This window comes from Cydia strobilella, chromosome 1 (genome assembly GCF_947568885.1).
Source record: "Cydia strobilella chromosome 1, ilCydStro3.1, whole genome shotgun sequence".
Classification (NCBI taxonomy): domain Eukaryota; kingdom Metazoa; phylum Arthropoda; class Insecta; order Lepidoptera; family Tortricidae; genus Cydia; species Cydia strobilella.
Window position 1 is genome coordinate 21,629,477 of NC_086041.1, and position 24,302 is coordinate 21,653,778.

General features: G+C 37.9%; 1 protein-coding gene across 3 annotated transcripts in view; it reads right to left on the bottom strand.

Moving 5' to 3' along the window:
- LOC134741844 (prosaposin) overlaps positions 1 to 23,303 on the bottom strand; it is a 31,847-nt gene extending 8,544 nt beyond the window's left edge. For 2 of the 3 annotated variants that reach the window (XM_063674752.1, XM_063674746.1), the window contains exons 1-14: positions 23,079 to 23,303; positions 19,022 to 19,091; positions 14,585 to 14,729; positions 12,882 to 13,070; positions 12,173 to 12,200; positions 11,153 to 11,213; positions 9,620 to 9,767; positions 4,866 to 5,063; positions 4,666 to 4,779; positions 3,804 to 3,997; positions 2,260 to 2,357; positions 1,553 to 1,803; positions 817 to 1,008; positions 331 to 465 (exon numbers count right to left, since the gene is read on the bottom strand). In XM_063674752.1, coding sequence (XP_063530822.1) covers positions 331 to 465; positions 817 to 1,008; positions 1,553 to 1,803; positions 2,260 to 2,357; positions 3,804 to 3,997; positions 4,666 to 4,779; positions 4,866 to 5,063; positions 9,620 to 9,767; positions 11,153 to 11,213; positions 12,173 to 12,200; positions 12,882 to 13,070; positions 14,585 to 14,729; positions 19,022 to 19,091; positions 23,079 to 23,130 — 1,875 coding nt within the window. In that variant the 5' untranslated portion in view covers positions 23,131 to 23,303. The remainder of the gene's footprint in view (positions 1 to 330; positions 466 to 816; positions 1,009 to 1,552; positions 1,804 to 2,259; positions 2,358 to 3,803; positions 3,998 to 4,665; positions 4,780 to 4,865; positions 5,064 to 9,619; positions 9,768 to 11,152; positions 11,214 to 12,172; positions 12,201 to 12,881; positions 13,071 to 14,584; positions 14,730 to 19,021; positions 19,092 to 23,078) is intronic. The other variant, XM_063674740.1, reaches the window with a different exon arrangement.
- Positions 23,304 to 24,302: the final 999 nt, after the last annotated feature.

Consider the following 24,302-nt stretch of genomic DNA (forward strand, 5'->3'; position numbering starts at 1 on the left):
ATATGGGTAAATGATTTTTTTATTTGCATTAATTATTTTTATATGATTTTGACCCATGTTCTTTTACTGGTATGCGTTAAAATTATAAATAACAAACGAAACCGTCAACGCCCTCTATACGAGAGTAGGCCAAAACTAGTGGCGCCATCTGATTGAGAATCAAATTTTCGTGATTTTCGAGATTTTTGATTTTCCTTACACTGTATCCATCTATTAAGGAGTTATATCTATCTTTGGTTTTAACAACTCTGCGCGTCATCGTGAATGGCACTATCTATAGGCGTCACACATGCCAGGCTAGTATTGAATGAGGTAGAAGCTGGTGGTTACGCTAGCGGGGTCGATCTCCTGCACGAGCAGCGCGATGACGGCGGCGCCGTACTCCTCGACGAACTGCTTGCACTCGCCGTTCAGAGACTGAGGCAGCTTGTCGCACGCCTTCTCTACCGTCTTCTTGATCTGTTCCTGGTAACAACAATATAAACGGTCACTTTTGTACAAGTGTGTCCAGATCAAGCGAAAAAATGGCGCGTGTAGGTATATCGTATGCGCGGTTACCTCATCGATAGTATACTAAAATCGAAATCGCGGCGCCCTATCGCGGGCCCAACTGCAAGTGCATATGCTTTGGCTATTTAACTAAAAGGCGGAACAAAAAGTGATTTCAATAGGCAATATTTTATGAACATGGCATTTGACTGAAATTTGATTTGCATATGCGTTAACCGTTCATCAAAATGATTTTTTACAGAAGCAACCCAACCACCAACAGACAATCTTGTAAAAATGTACAATGACTGAATAGTAGAGGGTTACCTCGTTGGTGGTGTCGCTGAGCTCGACCTGCAGGTAGTGCATGAAGTACTGGCAGAAGGAGCAGGCGGCCTTGCCCTGCGGCGGCACCCGCACGAACATGCGCTCGATGGGCAGGTCGGGCACGGCGGGGGTGTTCGGGTCCGAGCCCAGGATGCGCAGGTTGATTTGCTTGTCGCCGATTTGCACGCGGTGCTAAAACAGGTTAAAAATGTGAAGCAAACAAAGGTAGTCTATGGTTTATTTCTCTTTGGATTTGAGATAACTAAAGACATATTTTTTAACGATTGCACCGACGTAATTATGCGTTAAGCTTTGCGCGTTTATGTTTTAAAGTTTACGAACTGTTACGGTGTTTCTATTAGGGCACTTCGTGATATTAATAAGTTTGGTTGCTTCATATGCGCTTTAATAGGATTTAAGCTGGGGTAAGCGGAATCCAAATAAAAAAGAAAAACCTATCCAATACCAACAAGCATTATACATCATTGTTGAGTAGATTATTTTTTTAACTAGTAGCAATTCTTGATAGTACAATAGAAACCATAGAAACTAATGCATAATATACTATGATACACAACTCTCCCTTAAGATTTAATTACGATATAAAATAAGATGTACACGATTAACCGTTCCACGATTATTAATACGGTTCGGCGCAGCATGTTGTTCTACCGTTGGACCATTCACAAAAACTCTGACAAATAATCAGAAGAACTAAAAGTATTGATACACATACCTTTTCTGCACTGTAGCTATTAGCTTCATCAGCGCCGATCAGTTTGGATGACAACGGCATAGCTTTAACGGCCAGCTCCCTCGGCACGAGCGGCGCCACCGGCACCTCGCCGCTCTTGCCGCAGATGCCGATCATGGAGCACAGCTGGTAGCCGTCCAGCCCGCTCACCAGCGCGTCGTACATCTCGTCAGAGTACTGCTCGACCAGGGATAGGCATTCGCTCTTAAACTCGCCCGTCTGTTTGCAAAGACCTGCGAAAAAGTCAAATCACAATCTACCAAAACTGAATCATTACATGACCATGTACTGTTGTACATCGACAAGTAAAACCAAAGCTTTATCGTGTGTTATATTGTGTAAATTTAATTCTTCCCTCGCAACTCGCAAGGCAAAGTCAGTAAAGGCGTTTTATGGTAAGTTAGCCGATATTATTCTTTTAGATTTGTTAAAACGAGTGAGTATTTTACTGCCATCTTTCGCCACAGGATTAAAACTAAAAATAAAAATTAATAAAAATATCAAAAAAATAATATATATATATAAAATGCATACATATATGAATGTTCTTTTTTAATTGTTAAAGTACAAAACGGTGTCGCCACGCCATCTACAGGAGTATAGGCCAAAGGTATGTCGCCATCTATTCGAGCATAATTTTTTCTTAATTTTCCGAGGCACGTTTTTTTCCTTAGACTTTACTAACTTACCGACTAAAATTTTATGGAACTCGATTTCGGTGGTGTTGGCGATGAGAACGTCACGCAGGTGGGACACCAATTTTTCGCAGAATTCACAAGGCACGTCCCTAAAAAGAAGAATTAATATATAATTAGACATCGGCGGCTCGTGGCATTCAGGTAGCACTAGTGATGAGACATCTCACATGTTACCTTAACTGTGACATATTTCAACTTTTGAAAATTACATAATTGACAAGAAACGTTCCTGACAGTAATGTCACCGAATAAGTTACACTTAAATTTCATGTAACATCTCCGCTACTTCTGACGTCAAGTGGATTTTCACAGATAGAAGACGTAGAATAACTTGTAATAATTCAGAACAAATATTAATATTGAAATAAAACTATGAAAACGGATTATATCGCGTATATTGAATTTATAATACATCCCGACGTTTCGAACCCTTTACAGCGTTCGTGGTGACTGAGGAAAAACTACAAAGTGCAAAAATACCCACATACAAAAAATAATGAACCATAAACTATAAACTTTACGGCTTTTATTTCATGAGTAACTATCGCGGTAACCGAAGAGAATATTAAATATTAATATTAATTGTATATCACGAATGTCATATATTAAATGATTGAAAATATTTTTTCTAATTGGTTTCCTTTGTTCGACTTGTACCTTACTCGAACCAAAGAGGATATAATATTATAGAGCGGTACTGTCATAGTAAATTTTGTAACCACAGTAAATTCACTGCCATCTATTGAAACACTTTAAAACTAATAATGAAGAGTTATAAAAATACGATAAAATGTATTTAAATATGGATAAATGATTTTTTTATTTGCATTAATTATTTTTATTATTTTGACCCATGTTCTGTCACTGATATGCGTTAAAATTGTTAAATAACAAACGAAATCGTCAACGCCCTCTATACGAGAGTAGGCCAAAGGTATTAGCGACATCTGATCGAGAATCAAATTTTCGTGATTTTCGAGGCACGTTTTTTCCTTAGACTGTATCCATCTATTACGGAGTTGTATCTATCTTTGCTCGAACTTACTTGTAAAAACACGGTTACATCACTAGTCTGTCAGAAACGTCAAATGCTACCTAGATGCCGCCGATGTGTTCCTATAATACACATTTAACTTGCGATTATTTTCTGTACGTTCGAACAGCTTTGTTTATTCTCATATTTTCGTACATATTTGTAACTTCGTTTCATTTTCATGGCCGCGTCGCTGAGTTGGAGTAATTGTACAAGCAATTTTAAAGGAGATGGTCAATTAATAACTGTCGTTTATCATTTGTGCTGAAAACTGCTATACTGAACATTTAAAGCATCTAAATATATCGGAATACTTAATGCAAAACCCGGTAAGTAGTTGGCGTTCCAGTTAGCGTCAAGTAACTAAGGGCAAGCATGGTAGTGACTCGACTACAGTGAGTTTGGCGATGGGGAAGGTGCAGGCGTCTGACGTGGCAGACGCTGTCGGGCGTGAATTATTTCTTCAGCTAGACGCTAGACGATATGTTTTCGTAGTACTTACTCTACTTCAGTGAGCTCCTTGGCGACGGGGAAGGTGTAATCATCGTGCATGTGGAAGCGGTAGTTGCACTGCCCGCTGACGTGACAGACGCTGTCGGGTGTGAGATCCTTCTTCAGCATGGCCAAGATGTTCTCGTAGTATTTGAACACGAGCATCGAGCACGAGTCGGATAAGGAGCCAGCTTTACCGCAGAGCTGTGGAAAATTTAATGATAATCACAGATGTAAAATTATTTAGAAAAATCGTGTCGACGAAGTGTTTTATGTATTTTCTTTTAATTAGAAGGTGTGTAGAATTTTGAGTATTTCATTTGCTTAGCTACTTCTGCTGGAGACTGTAGCGCCACATACTGTGATTTACCATATATATAAATACTGTTCTGTACTTTACACCTTGGTTAGAGGCTACGCAAGGCGAATAGGTCACACTGAACGACTTTTACTGCGGGAGGACAGGATCAACCCGAAGACGCAAAAAATGGCATTACCATAGAATTACTGAATGAAATTAATTTCCAGAAAATATTTTCATATGATTAAAACTATTTACATAATAAAATACAATTAATATAAAACGAATACCAAAAATAAATTAAAATTAAAAAACATGTTAAATAAAGGCCCGCATCCTTAAAACCTCGAGGTTTCATTCAAGGCCAAAATGTATCAAGTTGGCTTTCTATGTCTCATATCCCCTCGAGCGGCAAGCTACCTCGAATGGGACGCTCTCTGACAACCGATATTAAGAGTTGTTCAGTAAAACTTATGACACATTCACCTCGCTATCGTAAGGGTTGAAAAACACCCTGCACTGCATACATACAGTTCTTAAGTGTAAATGCAGTAAAGTTACTATTTCATACCTGCAGCAGCCCTACGAGGAAGTCCTCGTAGCTGGTGGCGTCGAACTTGTTCCTGACGACGGTCACGGTTTGCTGGCAGCTCGAGCAACTGCTTCTTAGCGCCAGCTGGGCGCGCTGAAAGCATACACATTATTATGAAACATTTATTTTTTAGCCGCCGCTGTCGCCGGCTTGACGCACTCCTGCAGTAAGACACTCACATAGTCCTCCAGCATGAGGTCGATCTTGGCGTTGTTGCACAGCCCCGCGACGGAGCACACGGCCTGCGGGTTCATCTGCGAGGCTAGCGTCTCCACCAGCTCGGGCACGAAGTCATCCGACAGCTTGATGCATTCCTTGCGCACTATTTTGATGGGGATCAGGTTGCACGAGCCTTCGAACACTTGCTTCAGCTCCTCCTATAAATAACATAACATATATAGCTACATTACTTAGTTATATTAAGGGAATTCAGGTTTGCTTAGCAGAGTATGATATGGATGTGTTTATCTAAGTAACTGCAGTATTCGGTTTTATCTTTCTAATTTCTGATACCAAGGACTAGGGAGCATTCCCAATTCGCAGCTCCGTGGGGAGCTGTTGTACAAATACAGGTTGTTTTTAACCCTTAGCCATACTCTGTGCGGTAATTTTGTACACAAGGACGACAGTGCCATCTGTTAACTCTCATTAGATACTGCACTATTAACCAACCCCCCAACAGCGCAAATGGCGGTCCGATAGAAAATATCGACAGATGTTCAGCCAAAATGTATGAAACTACAATTTTTCAGACTACAAGCTTTCAGAGTTTGTTCTCATGGTGAACGTTGTTCAGCATAACCTACACGTTCCCCTCATCTCATAGCCAGATTATGGATTGCGCCCTTTTTAAATGCCTTGTGAAATTATAAACTGGCAACTATCGTAACCATAATTTGCGTTATTTAGGTACTTTTAAAATGTTATACCTATTATCATTTTTACTAAATTGTTTTCTTATTGTCAATAAGTAGTATAAAATTCCATCGCATGAAAATCGCAGTTTTTCATTGCATACAAGCTTGTTGCCATATTTTTGGCCTGGGGTGTATAATAATATGTAATTAATGTAATGTAATTTTTAGTTTTGTATTATTTGTGAGTATTGGGCAGACCAAACGCACTATTGCCTGCAGAATTAAAGAACACATTGCTGCGGTCAAGAACAATGACGTTCGCAAGTCAGCTATTGCTCAGCATCTCCTTGAGTCGGGTACAAATCACTGGATCGAGTTGCATAGTCCCAAGGTCATTTCGACAGAACGCCACTATATACCAAGATTGGTAAGAGAAGCCGTTGAAATTCACAAATACAAAAATTTCAATCGTGAAGATGGGTTTAAACTGTCAAATGTGTGGAATCCTGTGATTTGTTTGTGTAAAAAACCAGTGATATCCGAATCAAACACGCGTAGTGACACCGTGAGTGTAGTGTGTTTGGACAGACCAACGATTGTGAACGCGACCGGACCAACAAGTGTGAATGCGACCGTTGGTAACGTTGAAAGTGAACGCAGCCGACGCGCAAGAATGAGGGTAGACAGAGCGCTGTCTACACAACTTTGACACCCACCCGCTACCTTCAGTCACCCGTGAACATGATGCATGTAACTGCGTCGAAATATCGGGAGCTCACAAATAATACAAAAGGTAATCACGGTCTATATCCCGGTCAATATAAGTCTAATGTAATTTTTGTAGTTTTTGTTTAATGTTATCGTGTTAATGTTTGTAATATGTATTATGTACTTATGAGTCACAGATACTCGAAATAAATGAATTTTAATTTAATTTTAATTTAATAACTCCGCAGTTCAGTTTCATACCTATTCTATATAGCTTCGCTAACAAGGGTGACGAAAGTTTATCGCGCGGTATACAATGTACACTACCAATAATACGTACGAAGTACGAAGTTGATTAATAGGCATCAATTATTAATAAAATGATCCTTATCTCTGTACTTTCTTTAATAATAATATTTCTGACATTTTAAAAAATAGGTACATATCAATGTACTAACATATTATCTTATCTAAAAGTTTAAATATGGAAAATCATATTAAATTAAATGTATAAAAGAATGGAATTCACAAAAGTGGGTTAGATAAAAGTGTAGCCGTGGGATAATTAGTCGCTATCGGTCAGCGGCCCAGGGCTAAGGCACGCGGGTTCATCTTGCTGTTTGTCTAGCGATAACAATAAGTCGACGCGCTGGTGACTTCGCGGAGGGTCAGCGATCACCAGATATTATCCATTGGCCAATGGCACCCCAGTAGGGTGGTCCACGTTGTATGAAATAAAATAAGATCTTTTCTCCACAAGGCTCCCTTTGTTCTATTATTAAGTAGTAATCTGTGTGCCAAATTTTGACTCATTTGCTCGTTATTTACGCTATACGCACGTTATTTAAAATTTGATATAGGCCAGGCAATTATGAATGCTCAAAAAAAGTTATAGAGGGAAATGCTTGGAACACAATATTAGACTTATTTGGAATAGTTAGGAGGTGAACATATCAAAAGTCCCCGGCCGTAGCCCTTGAGGGGAGAGAGGGAGGTTTGAAGGTACCATTTTTCAGTTTTTCGATTATATCTTGGAAACTATGCGTCTTAGCGACATCGCCACTTATACAAAATGAAAGGTGATCAAATTTGTTACATGTTTTATTTAGTCAAGTTTTTCGATATCTTGTATAGTTTTTGGGATATCCGCTCTTGAAAGTTTATTTAGGGCTCTCAATTTCATCTTGATATCTACTCTACATCAATGAAGCTGCTAGGCCATGTTTGGTATCGTTTTCGTATAAATCGGGGGTGCTGAATTCATTTATGGTATCACATTGTACATTGTATATATTTATGTTCTTTTATTGTGTTTGTAATCTGTCTCATGTACAATAAAGTGTTTACATACATACATACATACATACATACACATTGACACCATTCCGAAGTAAAAACAAAATGAAAATATAAAAACTTTTTTAGGGTTTCGTACCCAAAGGGTAAAAACGGGACCCTATTACTAAGACTCCGCTGTCTGTCTGTCCGTCTGTCACCAGGCTGTAACCGTGTCTCATTAACCGTGATATCTAGACAGTGAAATTTTCGCAGATGATATATTTTTGTTGCCGCTATAACAACAAATACTAAAAACAGAATAAAATAAAGTGATTTTTTTGCTGTTTTTTTGCGTAATGGTACGGAACCCTTCGTGCGCGAGTCCGACTCGCACTTGGCCGGTTTTTTAAACTCCTCTTTACGCTTAAACCGCTGAACCGATTTCGTTGAAATTTGGTATAGAGTTAATTTGAGTCCCGGGACAGAACATAGGATAGTTTTTATAACCAAAATGATCTTTTGAGGGTGTGAAAAGTGGGGTGGTGGTTTGTATGGGGAATCAATAACCGCTGAACCAATTTAAATGAAAATTGGGATGGTCTACATCTTTGATTAAGTTAAAAATGATACCAGATATAACTGCAAACCTAAACTTAAACAGCTTCGGAGAAGAAGCTGAATTCCCCCCACCCCACACCCCATTTTACACCTTTAAAGGATGATTTTTATAATATATAATAATATGTTAATATGGCACTACTAGCACAATAAAAGCCACAATTGAATACAATAATAAAATGTGCTATGGGCGTGAAGTATTATACCTATATAATACAATGAATCATACCTAACACATATCTTAAATTGTGTTGTATGCGGGCCAAAATAACAAGCGATAAGGCAGACGTGACCAAGGCATTGTAGAGGTAATTAAGTTTAGATTTGGGGTAATCAGTATCGTAGATATTTTCTATGAATAAACATAGCAATGGTTTCACTTAAAAAAAGTAATAATACGTTAACGTCTTGACTGTACTTCCTACTCTATTGGTACACAATAGTTCACAATGATTTCGGATCATACACATACCGTTTACAACATTTGGCAGACGAATTGAAATCAACTAATCTAAAAATTCAAAATGGCGCCAATGACCACTAGTCTGGTCATTGGCGCCATTTTGATTTTTTTCAGTAAACTGAATCGTAAAATAAATATTATACAATTATCGAACCTGCTCACAAAATTTCACGAGATACAGTTGAGAAATGGTCGAGAAATGCGACCTGCAGAGAACATCCGGGCAGTCATACGAAAGTATTTTTGACTTTAAATTGAACTGACTTTGAATTTAAATTTTTCTGAAATCAATCTAAAGGGCTATTAAGTTTATTTACCTGTGTCTCGTTGCTCTCAAGCTGGTTCCTGGCCTGGATGACCATGTCGGGGCAGATCTTGCAGATGTCGGCGGTGTCCTCGGGGAAGAACATTTGGCTCCATACTCGCTCGATGCAATGGTGCGTCGTTTCGCATTCCCGACCAGTACTGTTGACAGTAACTTGTAGCCAGTAAGTTTATTCACCTGTGTCTCCTTGCTCTCAAGCTGGTCCCTGGCCTGGGTGACCATGTCGGTGCAGATCTTGCAGATGTCGTCGATGTCCTCGGGGAAGGACATTTGGCTCCACACTCGCTCAATACAGTGGTGCGTCGCTTTGAATTCCTGACCAGTGCTGTTGACAGAAACTTGTAGCCAGTAAGTTTATTCACCTGTGTCTCGTTGCTCTCAAGCTGGTCTCTGGCCTGGGTGACCCATGTCGTCGGTGTCCTCGGGGAAGGACATTGTGCTCCACACTCGCTCGATACAGTGGTGCGTCGCTTTGAATTCCTGACCAGTGCGGTAGACAGTAAGTGTACTCACCTGAGTCTCGTTACTCTCAAGCTGGTCTCTGGCCTGGGTGACCATGTCGGTAGAGATCTTGCAGATGTCGTCGGTGTCCTCGGGGAAGGATATTTGGCTCCATACTCGCTCGATGCAGTGGTGCGTCACTTTGAATTCTTGACCAGTGCTGTAGACAGTAAGTGTACTCACCTGAGTCTCGTTACTCTCAAGCTGGTCTCTGGCCTGGGTGACCATGTCGGTGCAGATCTTGCAGATGTCGTCGGTGTCCTCGGGGAAGGACATTTGGCTCCATACTCGCTCGATGCAGTGGTGCGTGGCTTTGCATTCCCGACCAGTGCTGTGGGTGTTGACAGCACATTACTTTTAGGAGCGGTTAGAGAATATACGTTCTTATTCTTATACTATCACTACTTAAGGTGTTTCCGTACCTACTCCCAGCACCTGCTCGAAACAACATAACAAGATCAATCTTGTTATTTGAATGTCGATAATCGTAATATCGATTGCTAATTCTTTATTGTACGGAAAATTTTGATTCTTCACGGATTGGCAGCTGCGTTGCGTTAACAAGTCAACCTAATCGGACACAGTAGGTACGCAACCTGCCCTATAATCCAAAACTCTAATGAACACTTTCAAACAAAAACAACGAACTATTTACAACAATTTAACTTTTTATGCAAACTTATACTTATATAAAGATAAAGCATTGTCATCATCATCTCGATGTATCCATTCAATCATGGTGATGATCATTGACACCTTTTGTACCTATGGTGTTTCTAAAGCCGTATTTGATGATCACTGTTCAAAACTTGAATACTGCGTGCGACAAAGTGGAAAACGACAGAACCTGCCAGTTCTGTAAATTTTGAACATTTCCACTTCAATCAACATACTTCTGCTTTTTTTATTGTGAAAGTGTCTTTTTACACCCAAAGTCAACTACGTTGGTAATTAAAAAGTACAATTGTTTTGTTATTGGTTGGTATCCTGTACGAGCAAAACACACGATAATGAAACATAACGCAATATTAAACCAATTGCTTACAAGACAATATCGTTTACATAGGCCTAAGGCCGCGGACTCACCGCCAGCGGGCAGCGGGACGGCGTGAGTAGCGCGCTCCGCTGTGTTCCAAAACAGGTTCATTCAAGCTTATAAACTTTGAACGCGTCGCTCGTATTTTCTGATCACGCCGCCCAACAGCCGAGCGACACACCGCCCCACTGCCCGCTGGCGACGGCTCCCGTGGCTTACAGTTATTTAGTATGTTTATAAACAAATCGTATCGAATGTTGCTGAAAAACTCATTAAATCAATAATTCATTTCCAAACCATTCATAGAGAAACCTTATACAGTACGATGGTATCTATCTGCTATGTCGTCATATACTTACAGCGAGCAAACATTTTTAGCGACGTAGATATAAATTTAGTTCAAGCGTTTATTCGTACGTAGGTATAATTGTAAATAAATCCGACTGGTGCGTTCTCAAGTTAATGCGGCATAACATCAATGGTCTTACGGCTGTAGTTTTTAATAGTTTCTTCTATAGGTATGTACATTCATAATAACCGCTGCATAAGTCCACGGTTGGTTAGAATATTGCAACACATTCTCAATAATCTTACGTTGGGGTGCTTAACCTGTGGGTAATAACGCTATGAATGGAACTAGATAAAAAAATAAATGAATGAAGTTAAAAATAAAATATTACCTGAAGTTGCTGCACCAATACGAAGGTCCCCAAGTGCATTGTGAACTACCCAACAGGTGCCCTGCGATACAAAAGGAATTTTATAATAACTGCACTGCAAAATGTTAAATGCACATCAGCAGGGTAAAATAGACCTTGTCGTGTATAGAATAGAGGAGGTTAAGAACGTAAAGTCGATATAATAAGCGTACCGTTATTGCGCATTATGTTGTTAAGTGTAGAGAGGGTTCGGAATTTGGGTTCCTACAATACAATACAACCAACTTATGCAACCTGCTATCAAAGATAGATATAACTCCGTAATAGATGGATACAGTCTAAGGAAAAAACGTGCCTCGAAAATCAAGAAAATTTTATTCTCGATCAGATGGCGCCACTACCTTTGGCCTACTCTCGTATAGATGGCGTTGACGGTTTCGTTTGTTACTTAACAGTTTTAACACATATCAGTAAAAGAACATGGTTCAAAATAATATAAAAATAATTAATGCAAATAAAAAAAATCATTTATCCATATACATTTTATGGTATTTTTATACATCTTAATTTTTAGTTCTAATCGTGTGTCGATAGATGTAGTGAATTTACTGTGGCTACAAAATTTACTATGACAGTACCGCTCTATCCTATTATATCCTCTTTGCTGCTATGAAATAAACAACTTGATATAATTTGAAATATTATTTTTGGTACATATATAGATGAAAGGAACAAATTATATTAGATTATGTAGAGCTCAATTGTAAATAGTGCATTGCAATTTAATTTTATTGTTTTGTTAAATGTACACTAACTGCAGTGGGAACTGTCTGAAATTACATGGATATTACTGATCGTAATCGACAACAATCATGTTTCAGTTACCTAACAAGGTACCAATCTATTTTCACGCTTAAAACAAGGCGACACGGTACATTTTGGCGCAATCGCAGCAATCTTAAATATTATTAAACGGATGGCATGAATCGCTTCGTAACGACTTCGCCAATTGATAAAACAATAACTCGCTTTTACACTTACCTTTGTTTGGTTTCGGCTCGGCCTTCTTCTGTGAATACAATGAATAATGTTATTACGAGTATTTTACTAATAAACGACACTACTGTTAATTATGCTTAGAAACGAAACGGGTACGAGGTGGGTAGATGGCAGAACACTGTACTAGTGATCCAGTGGTCGCGGGTTCAAGTCCCACCCAAGACAGTGAATTTTTCCACTTTTAATTTGTTTCTTAGCTTAATAGCATCGTTCGCGTACGTTTCTGCTTGATACAAAATTATTTTTGACACTACGGTTGTTTTACAAATTATACTTACTAATTATAAAAAGTCAACATAACTGGTGGCTGCATTGTATACGTTTATCAAATTACAATTTAATAGCAATAATTATGATTAATGGTCAGTAGGTACATATAATTAGCGGATTATAGTTAGCTGATATTATCAATTATTAACTCGTCGAATGACATCGCAACTGTACAAATAGAGTTTTACTAAATACATTCCTACATAAATTACTTTCATCGATAGGTAAATAGCATTGGTTATGACTTATGACTATGACAACAAAAACTGGATATTACCTATTACGATGACGGCAGTAAACATTAAAAATGTCTGCTTACCTTTAGGTAGGTAATTAATAGCAGTAAGTAGGCAAGTAGAATTGTATTTTTTTATAGTGAACGCTGAGCGTACAAGTATACTTGATCATTCCGATAACTCACTTGAAGGATTTTGTCGAGCTTCTCGTTGTTGCACATGCCGACGATGCGGCAGATGGTCTCCGGCGAGGTCTTGGAGGCGAGCACATGGCTGAGGTACGTGTCGAAGCCGGCCGTATTCTGCTTGCAGAGCCGGGCCGCGGCCGGCGGCAGGCTGCGGCAGCCCGCCTTCACGCGAAGACCTAGGTATTCCTAAAGAAGGACCTTGATTTAAAGAACGGGACAACATCCGAGCAAACAAACCCTTCCACAGGATCGTAGCTGAGATTTATTTATCTTTAAACTGGCATTTAAAAGATGGAGGCGCCTATTTAGCTACTTTTATAATATCTATAAACTTAAATGAAACTAAATTAATTATGTTTTTCCTATTACGGAACAATGGTGTTCCGGACATTTGGGAGGCGTGCACGTAGCCGAAGCCAACACGTAGACGCTCTTTTGACACTTTAATGAAATGCAAGGGGTACACTGTAAACTAAATGAATTATTATTATTTTGTATAATAATCATCATCAATCTCATAATTTCAGACTGTAGTAAGTATCTGACATTATGAGAATATGATTAATGCAAAACGGATGATGTTGGATTTGTTTATCGCTCAGAACAAAGGAAATAGTGATTAATAACACGCTTAAGTATAGCGGCAATTAATGTAACTCGTAGTTATTAGAAGCATGTTTTAACCCATAAGATGTTTCGGCCCAGCGCCACAGTGAGCGTGTTAGCTAGAATTTTACAAGTAACGAACATTTTGCCTGATCATTTGCTAATAATACCTACCTACCAACCTACCTATTATCCGTGTTTCGGAAAGCCATGTTTAAAATGTAGCTGTAAGAACTGTAGGTAGTCAGGCCAAATAAAAAGCATAAATTCCTTATTGTGGTGTGTGGTGTGGGATATATTTGGCCACTTTGGCTGTTATTATTTATTTGATCCTAACTGAAGGAATACATGACATAATTATGCTTAATGCTCAATAAAATTTAAAGGAAAATTACTAGTATAAATCTTCATATGTACCTAATTTTAATACAAATAATAGGTCAAGTCTACACCTCATTACTCATTACATCATTGTAATATATAAATGCTGCACGCAATATAATGCTTTATGGTATACGCAAAGTACTCAACCTTTGTACATATAACCAAAAGAAGCATTAGAATATCTAATTATAAAACTCATTTTCCTTAGTAAATATTTTATGTGAAAATGTACATATTAGACCAGATCCGTGGGAGCAGTTAAAGTGGTCCGCGAATTTATAAACAGAACAACCCATAGTTGAAAGTACATATTAGATATAAGTCAGATAGCTATACGTTTCTTTTAATTGTTTTTCTGTTTTTTTTTTTTTACTTTTCCTATATACATTTCTTCTTCCTTGTCGTAACCTCATGGCTGAGGGACGTGACGACTGACGAGTGTGGACACTCTTCACCAATGCTCTCCAGGCCGCTCTGTCTTGGGCCCAGTGCATGCTAGCCTGCAGTGTGGCGTTTGTCACTGATGTTATTCTGTCCGCCCAACGCGTGGCCATACGTTCATCCCTATGCTTCCTTGCCATGCGGCCAGTAATTATGAGCCTTTCCAGGCTATCTGGCCCTGTCCTATATACATTTAATATGTACATATCGGCTAAACCATCACCGCAAGTGTATGAAATCAGTTTTCTTCAAAAGTTTGTAAAACGTACCTCATTAATAAGTTCACTGATATCCTTGAGTTCTTTGAAGAGCGTGACGAACCTGACGGCGACGTCGTTTTTCCTGATTGGCTGTTGCTCGTGCGCCCACACGCTGGAGATACAGTGCCCCACGGCGCCGCAGTCCGCCGCCTGCCTGGTGACCACACAGTTCACTTACTAACTTGATAGGGCTTATGGTGTTTCTACCGAGTCTGGCAAACCGAGTTTGTCATTAGTTAACAGTAATGAAAATCCATCCTCTTTTTTGGGGTTTGGGGTCTCGTTAGAAAGAGACAATATGATTCTATCAGTCTATGCTCCAGTGACGATCTTTGCCAAAATATAAATACAATAGAATCCGCTTATAATATCATCGAAGGGAAGGGACAAACACGTCACACTAAGCGGATGTCATAATAAAGCGTAGTTGATTAACTTCTTATTTTTGTTATTTTTAGGGTAAAAACTAGGGCTCCCGGTATCCGTGTTACACGCCGAAACAAATACCCGTGTTCTTAAGCCCGGCGGTACTAAGAACCCGGTTTACACGGAACCGCCGGGATTCGAAAACGTTTCGAAGGAACGTTCCCAAGAAACGTATCTCAGACACGTATCTCCGTTTACACGGGTACTTAAGACCGTTCCGAACGGGTCTGAATACTCCGAACCAGTTTGAGCCAATGTACAATGGTAACAAGGTCCACTTTCCACTATTATTATGTTGACTTCAGATGAATTCGTTTGTCGTACGATTTTTAAAAGTAAAACTTTTATTCTATCGCCCAATTTATTAAGTTAACATTAAAACCGCGATTTTACTTTGAAAAACACTTTGAACTTTGAACTTTAATACCGTAATTCGAATTAATTTCCGAATTTTTTTAGTTAAATGCCTACAATCCGAAAAAAGTTTCACTTGCATCGTGGTATCATAAAACCGCACAATTACTTTTTTTAAATTGTTTTTAACCGTATTGATAAAACATAGGTACTGAGCCATCTTCCTATGTTTAATAGTAGGTATATATAATTTTTATTTTAAACTATTTATATCATTTAATAAAACCGATTGCTTCTAAGCTATATAATTACATAAATTTGATATCGATCATAGTTTTTTTTTTATAATTACATAATGGTATAGTATTTTTTCGTTAATAATAGGTGTGCAGACAGAGTACAATATTATTTCGTGGTTATTTTTATCTCGGGTGTATTACTGCTTTGCGAAAACAACAAACCTGCCAACGGCGCAAAAAAAGTTAGGTACACAAAAGCGGGATTATCGAGTAATCATGCTCAAATGAAAAGCAGAACTTTACCCAAGAACCATAAAAACCCATACTACCTTGGATAACTTGCGATAATATTGCTATATACATTAAGATAGATCTTTAAATTGGTAATCATTGATAATTCACTTTGGTCACTTTCTCACTAGCGTTCAGGTAATAAACTTAAATGGTCCATCCATCCATTGTTTTCCAATATCCTTTTGTTTGTCATCGTCGAAAACATGTAGGTTCCCAAACTATTATCACAAGTGTCACCGCGAATTATAAGCTTTATGTCGTTGTAATAAGGTCAAAACATCTGCACAAGAAAATGTTTTCCATTGTTTTGTAGCCGCGCCGCACTAAAAAGCGTTTTACTATGGTAAAAGGTACCTAGAGCAAAAACAATTAGAATTTATTGAGAAGGTGCAATTTTATCAAATTGATTTAAAGTGTTTATTAATAACTAGCGACCCGCCCCGGCTTCGCATGGAGAGTCAAACATAATAAAATACATTCTGTAACAAGTATTCACATCGGAAGCCCAATAATACTAAGACTTCCATCCACCTGTCTGTCACCACTCAGTAGGCTGTATCTCATGAACCGTGATAGCTAGACAGTTGAAATTTTTACACATGTATTTCTGTTGCCGCTATAACAACTAAAATTTAAAATTAAATTTTGTACGAAACCTTCGGTGGGCGAGTCCGACTCGCACTTGTCCGGTTTTTTTTGAAGTTAATAATGGGTTAATTATTCTTAAAATATAGACAGACAGCCATCGCGCACTTTTTTGTAGACTTTTTTCCACCATACATTGTGTCGTTACATCTCAAATAGATTGGGCAGCGTTTCCGATTAAGCTCCTGGCCAGCGTGATTTTTTTCTAACTTCATTAGCAAACATCGTCATATTTCTACCAATTTAAACAAAACCTTAACAAAATATACACATAAACATTCCCAAAGAAAAACTTCATTCACAGGTGAGGTCTGATTATCGCGAACATACAGACAGACATACGGACGCGGCGGGGGACTTTGTTTTATAAGGTGTACCTACACTACATTATATGACAAGAAATACAATTTCATATCATGTTTTCAAATTAAACTAAAAATAAAGAAGCAAGTTAAAAATGTATTTTTTTTTATAAATACCTAATGCCAATGTCGAACATTTGTTTGACTTCCTGCCTACATACTGAACTCGATGGTTCTATTTTTTTTTTAAATAGGTACTAGCAGGTTTTTATTTTATTTTATTGCTAACCCGCAACGTAAAAAAAGTAGCTATTTAAAGTGCTATATAAAATACTACTTTGATAAGAAGCGTGAATACTCGTAATACCTATTGCAAGCAAAAACTACCTGCTCAAGAAAGGCTCTAAACCGTTTATTGAATTTCGACTCTATGACCCACGGAATAAGGTTAAATATGACAGAAACTCGTCATGAATCTTTTGTCTTTTCTTTTGTAGCTGGCGTTCGTTCCTTCGCTACTATCGTCAAGGACGTGTCCGGAGCCACGGATAAATAAGATACGTATCTTCGAATACCCGTTTATCCGTGTACACGGGTCTTAACTACACGTTTCTTAATTAAACGTGCGGAACGGGCCAGAAAACCGTTTACGTATTATTCGGAAACGGGTATTCGAAACGTGTAAACGAAACACGGATTCGACCGCGAGCCCTAGTAAAAACGGCCAAAGGGTAAAAACGGGACCCTATTACTAAGACGTCGCTGTCTGTCTGTCTGTCTGTTTGTCCGTCTGTCAGCAGGCTGTATCTTTCAGAGATAATAACATATGCCATTGATGCATCAAGGCGGTTTGTTTACAGAGGACCTACCGGGAAACACGAATCCGAAATTTCGCTAATATGTCTCTTTGTCGCTCGAATAGGTATGCAAAAGTGACAGAGATGTTAGATAACGAAACTTCGATTTTCTTGTTTCGCGATAGACCCTCAGATTGTGGTAGTGGCGCCCCCTGCGCAGAGTTTCGCGTAATATTCCCTTATTGAGCTATGGAAGCCTACCAGAACCTCGCAAATCTTTCCATTTATATGTATAAAAAATATTTAATAAAACTGTTTTAAAAATTTACTATTTTGTCGCCGACTGTAGTTTTTTTCCAAAATGTGGAAAAGTCAATAATCGGTAATTAAAAAGTTTTATATGGTCTGAGACCATTTCGGTGTGTTGTGGTTTGGTGCATGGGATCTGGTAGTTGTTCTAATGCCACATTTAAAAAATCCACTTGTATAATAATAATCGACTAAGGTGTTATGTTATTGTTGGTAACCAAGGGGACTCACAGGAAGTGCACTGTGTGATGAGCAACGTTTATTCTGACTCTGACTCATGCAGAATCACAGCTTGTAAATTGATTCAACTCAATAACATCGCAAAACAAATGTGTTCTTTATTTATTATTATTTATTATAAACATTCCTACTAATTAATGTTTAAGGCGACCTGGGGAGCATTTTTTTATATTTATAAGTTTTATTTGTAATTATTACTTTACTGTATATTTATTACATTTTTAATGTATACTTATGTTGTTATTGTTATTATTATATTTATACGATTTAACGCGTAAAACGACAATTTTTAACAACCCGTTTTGATTTTTTTCCATGGTTTTCACTTTCCCGCCTAAGATTAGAGATGGGTGGCAGGTAGAGTTGTGCCGTTCCCGGTAACATTCCCCATTTTGTATGGGGAATGTTACCGGGCGAGAAATTTCCCCATACAAAATGGGGAATGTTACCGGGAACGGCACAACTCTAGTGGCAGGTATTTATCCAATTTACCCACCCAGGTAAATACCCATCTACCCGGTATTTACCGGTATCTACCCAAATAAATAAATATTATAGGACATTCTTACACAGATTTACTAAGTCCCACAGTAAGCTCAAGAAGGCTTGTGTTGTGGGTACTCAGACAACGATATATATAATATACAAACACATAGAAAACACCCAAATATCTGTGCTCATCACACAAATAAATGCCCTTACCGGGATTCGAACCCAGTCGCAGCGTCAACCCGAATGAACGGATAGTAGGAACGGAACGGTAGATTTTCAGAAGTAAGTATGAAAAGATTAACAATTTGGTGAATAGCTCCTTCATATGTAAGTAGTTCTGTTACTTACTTCAAGCTTTGACACCATACTTCAGGACCTTTAGAGCATTCTTTCGGTATCTGTCGTCCTGACGACAAATCTGTGGACAAAATAACTTATTTTAAACCACTAATAATAGGAGAACCTTTCATTACTGGGGGTTTTACAGACGATTTACCTACTTACATGTTTAATAAGCTATGTGTAATAAGTGAATTCTGTTTCTCATGTATCAAAAGATTTCAAGATTTAAACTTTTCTTCCCTCAGTTCCCTCGAATCTTTAGAATTACAGTATGGATTTAAATGACCAAGTCTATTAGTTCGCCACACATAGATTGTAGAAGCAGTTCTTTGTACCATACTGTACAATATGTGACGTTTTCAACCAAAAGGTACCACATTGTCGCTAGTCGATAAGGTTGATTTCAAATTGAAGCTATATGGAAATAGCGCCTTATTGACAACCGACAATAAGTACCCTTTTGGTTAAGAATGGCACATATGCTGGCCTTAGAAAAAAAAATCTATATACGTAAAAGTCCTGACTAACTGACTGACTGACTAACTCACTTAAATCAACGCCCAGCCCAAACCGTTGGACCTAGAGAGCTGAATTATTCACAATAGATAGCTTTTATGACGTTAGTATCCACTAAGAAGGGGTTTTTCAAAATTCATCCCCTAAGGTGGTGAAAAAGGGGTTGAAAGTTTGTATGGAGATCATAATTTTTTTGAGTGCGGGACTTGAAACTGTATAAAGGCATATTATTAAAATACTAGAAAAGTAATTTCAGCGTTTTTGAAAATTCATCCCTTAAGGTGGTGAAAAAGGGGTAGAAAGTTTGTATGGAGGTCAAAAATTTTTTTAAGTGCACGACTTGAATCTATGCATAAAGGCATGTTATTAGAATGCAAGAAAAGTGATTTCAGCGTGTTTAAAAATTCATCCCCTAAAGTGGTTAAAAAGGGGTTGAAAGTTTGTATGGAGATCAAATATTTTTTGAGTGCGGGAATTGAAAAGTAATTTAAGCGTTTTTAAATATTCATCCCCTAAAAGGGTTAAAAAGGGGTTCAAAGTGAATCTATTACAAATGCTTTGAAACTTCTTAGAAAGGCATTTCAACATTCTTAAAAATTCAACCCCTAAAGTGGTTAAAAAGGGGATGTAAGTTTATATGTGGTACAAATTTTCTTTTAAGCTAGGAACTTAAAACTTGGTAAAAAGGGCATTATATTAAAATAGACGGAGATTGATTACTTACACCGTTTTTGAAAAGTTTGTATTAATAGCTTCGGGATCGAATTTTTTTTAAAATAGTGGACTTGTAAATCTTCTAAGAGGGTCGAGAGGGATTATATCGGAAACAATTTTTTTCAGTTAGGGTCTTGAAACTTCGTAGTTTGTAAAAGACAAATTTCATGCGTTGTATAATTATTAACAAATGATTAACCGTCCCTACTGATATCTTTTGCGGCATAATGTTCTATATTATGCTCACGTAGAATATATAACCACCAACATACAAATTCACGCGTACGAAGTCGCGGGCAACAGCTAGTATTAAATAAAAATAAATCACACCTATATATCTTAATAATGAAACACAACTCATATGACCACACATAGCTGGACTATATATTTACCTTACAAAAGATATAATGACTTAATGTGACGATGAAGGTAGGTAGCATATGAGTAACACAATACTATACATCAGTAATGAATGATTCACTAATTTCTGCTACTGCTTTGATGGAAATAATATGAAAATGGATGGTATAGTCTTTAGTTTTCAAGCTGGCGCTTACGGCTAACTTATTGTCTGTGCTACTTACCTGCAAAAAAAAAAGCCTGCTGTCTGTCTGTCTCTCCGTCTGTCACCAGGTGGTCACCAGGCTGTATCTCATGAACCGTGATAGCTAGACAGTTGAAATTTTCACAGATGGTGTATTTCTGTTGCCGCTATAACAACAAATACTAAAAAGAGAATAAAATGAATATTTAAGGGGGGCTCCCATACAACAAACGTGATTTTTTTGCCGTTTTTTGCGTAATGGTACGGAACCCTTCGTGCGCGAGTCCGACTCGCACTTGGCCGGTTTTTTTATTCCGTAGACTAAAATAACATTTCATGTGTAAGACATGACATTTCTTAGTACCACATTTTTTTTTTTTTTTTTAAATCTGGTTTATATGGAGGCTTTGGACACTCTAGGTGAACATGTCAGCCTCATGGGTGCTATCATAGTTCCCTACTCAAGGGAGAGGTCAATAAAGTGGTAAACACTGATTGCTTTGTCCGATATAGGCTCTGCCAACCAACAATTGATCTGTCCATTGTGCATGGAGCCCAGACTACCAAAAATTCTTTTTCTCAAGTCCGAATTCCGGACGCATTCCAACAACACGTGAGACAAGTCATCAGTCCTCTGACAGTCCGCACACAGTGGCGACGATTTAACACCCATCATGCACAGAAATTTGTTTGTAGGGATGTGTCCGGACCGGACTCAGAAAGCTGAGACTAACACTTTTCTAGAGAGGTTGGCAGAATCAAAAATGTCATTTTAGTCTACCGAATAAAAAAACAGAATATAGTCACCGGTTATTGAATCCTCCTATGGAAATTGCAATAAGATTCAAAATGAAAAAATAATTTGCGATTTCTAGTGTGGTCCCTCTACGGTTACTGAGTCGAATGCTACAGAACCAGTCTAAAATGTGCCATCGAGATGCGTAACAAAGGCGCGTTATTGGAGAGCGTAGAATGGTTCTTTGATCATTGGACTAGCCCACGCTCAGGTGCCAATTAGAATTATACGCCAATGACCGACCCTTTTTTGCAATAGACAAAGGATTAGCCATTCCAGGCCAGCTACGAAACAAACGACTATACATAAGGTTCAAATTTCATACCTATTATGACTTCATTGTTGTTATTATAAGGACAGTTAGGTCAATCTGGATATCGTGTTTATGCTTGCTGTTATTTATAAAATGTAATAGATATTCTGGTTTGCCTACTACTGTTTTTGACATGCCACCACTGCAAAATACTTAGTTATTAGCACTTATTGATATATGGTTTCAGTATCCCATAGGTACCTATGGGTGGGGACAATTTAAGGTGATGCTATTCTAAAAAATATGTATTTGATCTTATTTTGACGCAACACTAAGTTACCTTTACATCACAATAATGCTAAGTGTAACAAGAGTAGTTTACAGTTTGTGTTCATAAGACTAACTGAACAGTGCTAATAATTTATATGGCACAAGATAGTACATTTGTCTCTTGTTTATAATGAGTTCAGATAACCCCTTGGTTGGTTGGGTTGGATTTCAAAAACATCCACTTTTAAATTAGAGATTCGTCTTTAATCTTGATCTTGACTAACATCCGTCAATGTTTCTCTAGGGAATTCTGGAACCATCCACATGGTGCTAAAATCAACCTATAAACGCACCAGTATGAGGTTTGAACTCCAGTCACAGTAGCTGAAGATCTTTTGGAGAAAAAAATGCTAATACCATCACTGCATCTAAGATTTGCAAAAGCAACTTCAGGAATTAACAATTTGATTTATAAAACAGTTCAGTATATAACAATAACTAAGAAATATTATGTTAAGGCCCAGTACCTTAATACAAATCATGAATGTTTCATATGTTTTTAAGTACCTAATAGTTTAGTACCCACAACACAAAAACGTAGGTTAATAATTATCTATTATAGGTAACTGTTCATTTGGTAGGAATGGTAGGTATGTATATTATACTTGTTATAATTTTCCAGTTAAGAAACTATCCTATAATCCTTATCAACATATGTCACATGTTACATTATCTCAATACTTGGTAAAAGAACTGTATAATCATAGTACAAATATTTTTTTGTTAGTTCAAAGGACACATGTTTTGTTCTAAGTGATGTGGCTAGTTGTTGCAGCCTACCCACAACTTTCGCAATAAAACCGCTAACTCAATTTCGTTGCATTGCACGCTTCATTTGTAAAACAATTATGAACTAGAAATAATTAAATTACAAGGGCAAATAAACATTAGGAACTAATATCCAACTTACTTGAACAACAAAAGAGTGTAACGATTAGACAAAGCGCTAGCGCGTTTGTCATTTTTGCTTCTCGTAATTTTTCTCACTTTGTCCACAATCTTCCTCTGCGACAAAAAGACTAACAGACACCCAGACAATTTCACTTAGTTTTTGAAGTTATTGCGTATCGGTATTGATTGATAAACAACTGTCACAGCGAAGCAAGTCACTGCTCACCAACTGTACGAACTGTACATTTTCGTTTTGATTTGACGCAAGAAAATTGACGTGCGGTCTACAGTGCACTATGATTAGAGTGAAACGGAACTTCCACTAGTGTTACCGCGTATTTTTTTTTTTAATCCGATATTATAGGCGTAACAGGCTACCGCCGCGCCGCACTGTGATTTTTGGTGCGGTGCGGTAGTCTGTTACGAATTTTATAGAATTAAAATATTGCGTAATATAGTTGGTCAAGCAAATCTTGTCAGTAGAAAAAGGCAGCAAATTAAAAAAAAATAGTTGCCTGAGGGCCTACCGCGGACACCGAAGTTGACAAATTTGCATCTTTCTCTTTTACTCCAATTAAGGCACCTACTGATGTTCAGAAAACGGAGTTTTCAAAAAGTCGTAGCCGTAGTAGCACTTTTTTTGGATCACAATACGGCTGTCATAAATTTAATTAGCAATCTTGAGGCCTTTCTCGAGGGACTGTATAGATTTGAAAACTGAGGTTTTGACTTTCGCTTGATAGAAAAATATCACGAACATAGGTCTAAAATGCACTTTAAAAAAAATTGTAACAAATTATGCACAAAAGCTAAAAATATGAAATTCGGCTCTAAGCATAGGCAATATCATGTTTGAGCTTATTTAAACGTACAATTTTTTTTAATAAAAAACATGATAACCGCGCTGCCGGGCACGTACTTCCATCTCGCTCGCACTTATACTCTGTGAGAGTGAGAGAAGAACACGAACTTACTGGGCCTTAAGGCGTAATTAGAGTGACAGAGATATATGCCCGCAATTTGCAAACTTCGGTGTTCGCGGTAGGCCCTCTGATAAAAACGAAAAGGTAAAATGAGAAATTTACAACATTCACAATATGTATTAACTAATAAAATTTAATATATAAAAACAAATCAAAAATATGTTTATAAATTGTTTGTTTGTTGTTGTTTGTACGTGTTGACTTGTTGAGTAAGTAAGGTCGCGTCGCGTCGCGTAGTATTGGAGCGTCGTTAAGACCTA